Source organism: Ambystoma mexicanum, chromosome 3p (assembly GCF_040938575.1).
Source record: "Ambystoma mexicanum isolate Mex_15411 chromosome 3p, UKY_AmexF1_1, whole genome shotgun sequence".
Taxonomy (NCBI): Eukaryota; Metazoa; Chordata; class Amphibia; order Caudata; family Ambystomatidae; genus Ambystoma; species Ambystoma mexicanum.
The window spans coordinates 130270020-130278124 of NC_090925.1; the positions used below are offsets into that span (position 1 = coordinate 130270020).

Below are 8105 nucleotides of genomic sequence, written 5' to 3' on the forward strand. Positions count from 1 at the left end.
AAAAAAACCATTACAACCATCGAATCCGGAGACCAAAAAAAGTCCAGTTAAAAAAAAAAATCCACAAAATCCATGAACGGAGACACAGAGACCCGAACGCAACGGAAACGCTTTAAAAATGGCGCCCACGCATATGTACACTCACGTAATGGACGTACAAACAATAACAAATAACAGCAATATATACATTTCTAATACAATAGAGCCATCTAATGGAGAATAGTTATAATGAATGTTCACCGTTAAGAAAAAATGTTACCTATTTATTATTTAATATTTATTATTACAGTTATACTTAAAATAAAACGTTTTTTAAACTAAATAATTATTAAAATATTATATAGTACTTTATATTAATAATACTGTGTTAAATATTAAGTTAAAAATGCTTAATAAAATATATATAAATGCTTACCTTGTATATTCTTTATTCCTTGCATGTATTATTATTTTTCGAAAAAAAGTAGAAAAAAAGTCGATATTTTGTATTTTCGACATTTTTTTTTCCAAATAAATATTTTCGACATTATGACTTTCAAAAATATTGCATTCAAAAAAATGACTGCACACCCCTTTCTGGTAGTGCCAGGGGCACTGTTCCGGTAACGTGATCTGTACCGGAGTGGGTGGTATGGCGGGGTTTTGCATCGTTGGATTGATTGCTTCCAGGTAGAGGCGTCTGTCCTGCCTGTGATTGCAAGTATTGCCTGCTAATCTCTTCAGTGCGTTCTTTGGTCACTATTAGGTCTCTCCAGAGGGCATTAGTCTATTGTCGGGCAGAATGAACCTCAGCACGAAGCTCTCCTAGTAATTGGGCCAATTGGTCCATTTCTGATGTCTCCATGGCGCCCAGGTGGATTTGTTATGGTAGGCTTTGTGTTCTGTTACGCTCACCTGGTATCCACAGGGACGCCACCCAGCTGGGTTACTCGCTGGTATGCTTCTCAGCTTTGCCCTGATGTGGTCTGCGGGGAAGGTTCTGCCTGAAAATACAGGAGGACTGTGTTCAAGACTGACCGACTGGGGTAAGTATCCTCCCTCCACCCCCGTATGCTTTCAGTCCCTCTGGCGCCCTCTCCTCACCTTGTGGTAGAATTAGGCATGCTCTCCGCCCTGCCTTCTTTGCAAGGGCACGTTGTCTTTCATGGGCAAGTGCGGTCCAGTTACTTCACTGATGCCGGCCCGTTTGATATTGTTCAGGTAGGTCTTATTGCTGTTCTTTAGTTTTGTTGCTATCCTGAATGCCTTTCTTTGTTTAAAATGTCTCTTTTTTCTCCCTTAGGTATGCAGAGCTTCAGCGCGGCAAACTGGCTTGGTTGAGCCCCGCTGGTAAATGATGGCGCATTAAGAGCGCTGTGATGAGGTAAGTAAGTGCTATGCGCAGCGCTGCAAAGTCTTGCCTTTGCTAACCTGTGTTTTCCTTCCTTGTAGGTCGCAGTGTTCTTCAGCGCAAGTGGAATATCCGGGTTGTTACCAGCTGAGAGGCAACCAGCCAAGTTAGCCTTTTGAGCAGTTCGTAATTTGTAAATGTCTATACAGCTTTCTTTAATGTTGCCTCTATCTTTCTCTTTCAGGTCGTTCTGTCCGGGAGGCGTGCAGATTCGAGGAAGCTGTTCTCAGTAGCTGCGAGATTTTAAAGATGAAGACTGCAGGTAAGATGCTGCTGCTAATGATGTTCCTTTTGTCTCCTTGCAGGTTCTGCTTCTCCGAGGTTCGAGGGAATAGCTGGACACAGTGAGCGTCACTTTGCAAGCTGCAAAGTAACACGGAGCATGTTCTGCAGTCAGGGTGTGGTTTATATAGCCCAGGTAAAGTAGTACCAGGGAAAGTAGTTCCAGGCCTGCCACACCCAAAACACTAGACCGCATAGCTTGGTTCTTAGGGACTTAGCTATGTGGATGCCTCCATGTTGGCTGACAATACAATAAAGTAGTTCCCAAGCACATTGTTGTTCATGGTGAATGAGCCTGGCGCCATAGGCACCAGGACTGGCCCATGATGGCTTTTGAAGAGGATGCCAGGCTCTAGAGGCCCGAGTCCTGACTCCACCTGGCCAATGGGTTTGCCAGAGGGGGTTTTGGGCGAGGGTCGTGACATTTTCGTGGCATTCCTGGGTCACACTAAGGGACAATATATCTCTAAACAAGGCCTCTCAGCGCTAGGTGACAAATTGCATCAGCCATTACCATCAGTCTAGAGCTGACTCTCTCACTAGACCTCCTACAGCTCACTCCACCGGGGGAAGAGCAGCATCGGTCGCATACCACACAGGAGTAGCGATAAAAGACATATGTAGAGCGGCTACCTGGAGCATGCTACACATATTCGCCAAGCATTACTGTTTAACAAATGACACCAACAAGGAATCAGCGGTTGGACAGGCGGACCTTCGCTATCTATTTGTATAGGATAGGGGCAGCCTTTTCTCCCGCTTTCCCTAGTATATGTGGCTTAAGTTAAGTTGCTATACGCTAGGGATACTGAAGTTTAACCTTCAGGGTGTAACCAATTTTGGACATGCTTAACTGCTTGGTATTCTATTCAAGCATGTGAATCTATGAAAGATCCAATGCTGGAGAATTCTTAGTTAATAGTTAATTACCTGTAACTGTATTTCTCCAGCATTGGTATCTTTCATAGATTCACATCAGCCCTCCCGCCTACCCTGAGAGGCTGCTCAAAGGCCCGGCATTCATCATATATGTAGTCTACATACGGCTCAAAATCTGAAGATGGCTGCCTGGTGTGGAGCTTAAGCCCTTCCCACCTCATTGGTTGGGGTCATAAAGGATCAAAGTGAGGTGGAGGGAGTACACAAGTGAATGTCTCATTAGACTTAATGGGCAACTCTCATTGCCTTTTCCTATGGGAAATAATGTGTATAAATAATTATTTTAAATCACTGAGGATTCCCAGTCTGATGACGGGGAATATTCAAGCATGTGAATCTATGAAAGATACCAATGCTGGAGAAATACAGGTACAGGTAAGTAACTGTACCTACACGAATTATGCAGATGACGCCCAGGTCCTCATTACGCTCTCTGGTTGCTCTGTCATGGACTCAAAAATGTTGAATGAAATCTACCTCGAAATCCAGGCATGGATGGCTGCCCATAGCCTTTGAATAAACGACGACAAGGGGGAACTCCAGATTATGGGATCGCAAGCCCATCTAAACAGACTTGACTCATGTTACAAGACCTTTAACATTGATGGGAACATCATCAAAGTTGCCAATGAGGTAAAAATGCTAGGCGTATACTTATACTCTACTCTCTCCCTCAAAAAACAAGTCAATACCACAGCTTCAACCACAGCATACACCAACAAACTAATAAACGCCTGCAAACCTTACTTGTCGACTAACAGCTGCCTTACCCTAGATAGGGCTTTGATTCTTTCAAAGTTTGACTAATTTAATACCCTATTCCTAGGATCCTTGTAATGAAACCTGAATAGATTACAAGTCCTGCAGAACAATGTCCTTAGATGGGCACTAAATATCCCTCATTCAAACCACATTTCAGCCATTAGAGGGGATACACACTGGCTACGAGTGCGCAACAGAATCTCACTACGCACGCTAGACATCACACACAAATGCCTCTCTAACTCGGCCCCCAAATACTTGACAGACAAATTCTTGGGAAACCATTCTGACAGACCCACTAGATCCTTCTACCTTCACTGTCTAAACATCCCTAAGTACAAACTGAAAACTGCAGGTGGGTCTAGCTTCCCTGTGCTAGCTGCTAAGCGCTGGAACTCCCTCCCCACATCTATCAGAGCTGAACCTTCCTTCTGGACTTTTAGATCCAAAGTAAAAGCCTGGCTGTTTGCCCAACAACCTTAACCTAATGCCTACTGTCCTGCAACTCATTGCTATGATGATCCTATTTATGTCAATCATTCCTGGCCCTCTAGTCCAGTCTCTGCCCAAATATTGTGTATTCCTGTTGCCTGTTCCACTTTGTAAAGACTTGACTGTTAATACTGTGCACTTTAGACATCTGAGTACCTCCCCTCAGACGCTGTAGCCTTCTATGTACTTATTGTTTTGTGGGCTTGTCGATCAATTTGTAACATGATCAATAAGACCCTGTCATCCTTTACATGTATGTACCTGTAACAAATCACGTATGCTCAAGCGCCCGGATACCTCAGGGCTCGGTGCGCTCCACAAATAATAAACTAAACTAAACTAAGACTTATAGCACACCAGCACATGTTCTTGGATTGTTCCTTCATTGTTTCTGGTCTCATGTGTTCTGCTGTATTTTCTTATGGGCTCAGATAATATAACGCTTTGGCTCCAGGTTGCCTTGCTTGGCTCTGAATGGGTTGACACAGCAAAGTTTTCCATGCAGGAACTTCTGATTCCCCCTTCATCTAGTGAAAGGGTCTTCAAACAGCAGATCTCCAGATGTTGTGGACTCACATGATCCCTCACCACTGACTATGCTGGCTAGAACTGGTACCAGTAGTTGTTATCAACACTCGACGGCCAAAGGTTGTACACCCCAATCCTATTGTATACTCAAAGCAATTGCCGGAAGGAATTTCTACCCCCTCTGGCAGGTTTCATTTCAGACTGAAATTATTATATGCCCCTCAGACAAGGCCCTGTTTATACTTCTCCTCCTTGTGGGTCTCTGATTCTTGGCTAGATCTAGGCGGTAGCCTGCAGTAAACTTGAAAATATTCCATGTCCTTCAAGATATTCTGGCCCATGCCTACATCCCACAGTAGGCTCTCAAAAATAAACCCTACGTACTGAGCAGCAGCTCCCAGAAATCTGTACTCCTCACTCCTTCTGGATTCCTCTTCACCTGCACCAGTTCCAAAACTCTTTAGTATATGTTTTTGTCTGCCTCTTTTTATACTGGGATAGCCTTCTTAAGTGTGTCAATATATCCCATGTTTTGGTCAGTTTCTCGTATACCCTGTGTCACCCAATTGCAACTGCAAGTGCCTGTAAGTTCTACCTCCTTCTCATGTATTTCCTACACCATTTTAGTATTTTCATGTGGTGTGGCCAGTCCTAATTCTGATAATGTTTAATTACATGATTGTAAGGCATAGCACTGGTTCAGTGCTCAAGTACAGTAGTGTTCTGTAAATGCCTAGTGTGTGTACATTATGTAGTAGCTCATTTATCCTGTATCTGCTTCTGTTTGTCCCTTGTTGAGCATATGCGGTCAGACCATTCTAGAGTATAGAATTCCCAGCATTTGTTGTTGCTCAAGTGTTAGCAGTTGAGCTTGGGTTGTTGTAATGGTTGAGGGTCCTTGATACCTGTCTTAAAGCAATTCAATAAACCACTTGAGAAACTTACCAGGCATGGTTATTGACACAACAAGTAGCAGTCGTCATGGAGCCCCCGCACCGCTGCCTAGAATGGCCTCTTAATTTCTGCATCGTTGTAAACCTCCTGATCTTCTCCTCAATCTGTCAATGATGGTATGCATAACAACAGGTACCCAAGTGGGTTTGGAACCCTCTCGCCTATTCCATGATTATTTATGAGCCTGAATTGCCTTGCAAGCCTACTTCACACGTCTCTGATTTCATCCTGGCTCACTGGATGAATGCTGCTGCAGCACTCAAACTGCTGTGACTTCCATGTAGAGCCGCTTATAGTCCCCTATGTTCTCTGTCATAACACTGACCATCAGCACTGGAGATTGGGCAGCGGAGAGAGGCTCTGGGGGATCCCTGGTCTATCACATCCAAGGCTTTCATCGCATCGCTGATTGCTTTCACTGGCCCCCAGGGACTCCTTGCAGCACTCCCTTGCCTGCTATTAGAATCAATGCAAAGCATATATTTCGACAGGAATTGTCAAAATTGAGAATTACCTTTACAGATTAATAATGAATTATTAATCCAGTCCGTGAAGGGAATGATCTAACATACATCATTCGTCATTCAATTCCACCAGACTGCACAGTATGCTGATCTGATGCCAGAATGCCACAGTTATACATAGTCATACTCTAGTCAAAATGAAAGGCCTTTCCTAAGCATTGACTAAGCAAGCAAACTGTTTACCGAATGCCTAATTTAAGCATTTACTAAACTCTACCCAAGCATGTATGGGACACGAACAATTTAAATTGGATTATTATGCTTATATGGTAATTTTAAAACGTCAAGCAATAGTTATCAACTGTTTTTTTAGCAGGTGCTCTACAAGTACACATTTATTAAAACGATATAATTTATTTTAGAATTGAATGACCACTTTAGTAACTTTAATAAATGCTTATGAATAAACACTTACGGGACATTTTATAAGCAGCAAATCCAATGATTGAAGAATATATGAACTGCCTGAAGAAGAAATGCTCATCACTGCTTGAGAGCTATTATTTACACATTCACCAGCTTGATACGGGCTTGAGAAATGTTTAGCAAGGATTTGTCTTTGCCTAAAGTCACATTCAAGCTTTAGATCTCCTGTAGACACACATGACAAATGTACTACTTCTTCAAGGAGTAGCTCTCACTGTACCAACAACTGCTGTAAGTCTAAAAGTAGAAATTCTCGCCCCAAAAGAACACTCTCTCGCTCCCTCTCTTATACACAAACACCCTCTTGATGGCTCTCCAAAAAAGCAAACATTCTAACGTTGCCCCCAAAACCATTGTACATCTAGCCAACGGATCTGTTATTATTTGGCTCAAAACGTTTTTCGTCTGACCCTAACTGTCTGATCCAAATAATTCGTCGAATGGCTCTCCACCTGTGTGCATTTCTCCAGCGGTCATTTTAATAGAGGAATGAATGGGTGGGGTGCTACTTAAACCTAAAAATGAAACCGACCGCATTGTTTCTATCCCCTCTAACAATACACACACACTAGTGTGCAAATCAAGTTATGTTGCCGTTTTAAAAATAATAATAAAACGTGCACTTTGATGCATATGTGATGCATATTTGATATAAAAACCAAACGTGATCTAAGTTCCTAATATATCTGCAGGAAAATGGCATATATTTGAAGATGACAATATCGGTCCCCTGGTAATTAATTTGTCTTATTTGATTTTATCTTGAACAGAGTCCGAGAGAATTGATGACTATGAAGATGAGACTGAAAACAAAGACGGTGCCTAAAGCACAGGCGCCATTTCACTTTAATGAGCAAATGTGACGCCTAATTTACAAAAGAGAATGTAAATGGATCAACTTGCCAACAGTGCCATCTGCCTCCCAGGGACTTACTGTGGGACCCAATGACTGCAAGCTGTGCTATATGGCTATCACAAGGTGGAGGCAGAGAATGCCCACTCCAGCCACATCATGCACTGTAGATGGCATTATATAGTTGCACACATATACATCCTAACAGCAATGCCATGGCAGCTTGACTGCTAGAGGGATGGAGGGTCTGAGGGCTACATGAAGCTGAAGAGTACTGTAATAACTATGGTCTCATGTACATACTGCTGTAGTCAAAACACATTTAACTGCTATCCCTTTCTACGTTTTTAATCGGGTCCTCTTAAGCCATACCTGTAAACACAAATCCAAATAAAGCACTGCACTGTTTCTCATCACACAAGTGTACTGACTATACAATCATGCAGTGTGCCCGGAGCATGAACACGAACAGTCTTGAAGAGAGAGCCTGTGCCACAGCAGGGGAAGGAGTCTCCTCAGTAAGATCCAACTTATTAAAGTCCAAGGGGCATTAACCAAGTAAAAATCCAAACACACATTTATTTTTGCTTGTAATGGTGAGTTCTTCATCGTGGTTCTATATTATAATTCATAAACACTGTAATATCACTGAGCATTTGCTGGATCCTGGATCACAATGTTATATCATAAGCTCATAAAGCACAAGATGGCCACCAGGTAAGTTATGCTGTGTTGGTTGCCCAAGGACAAAGGAGGACAAGCCATTCTGTATCTGCTTTAGCCATAACCATCCAGCCTGACTTCATTCATTTTCTTATTGAGGGGTTCGTAAGGAGTACTTTGAGACCTATATTCACATAGATTTTAAGGCTCTAATTCATGGAATTATTTGCGTGTAAAACAGGGAGGGATTTGCGTGGCATTCTGTCCACAAATCCCCATTCGTCATACAGGG

General features: G+C 42.6%; 1 protein-coding gene across 2 annotated transcripts in view; it reads left to right on the forward strand.

Moving 5' to 3' along the window:
- LOC138580158 (proteoglycan 4-like) overlaps window positions 1-7567 on the forward strand; it is a 1214734-nt gene extending 1207167 nt beyond the window's left edge. The window contains exon 20 of one of the 2 annotated variants that reach the window (XM_069650488.1): window positions 7068-7567. In XM_069650488.1, the coding sequence (XP_069506589.1) occupies window positions 7068-7123 (56 nt within the window). In that variant the 3' untranslated portion in view covers window positions 7124-7567. The remainder of the gene's footprint in view (window positions 1-7067) is intronic. The other variant, XM_069650487.1, reaches the window with a different exon arrangement.
- The last annotated feature ends 538 nt before the right edge of the window (window positions 7568-8105 follow it).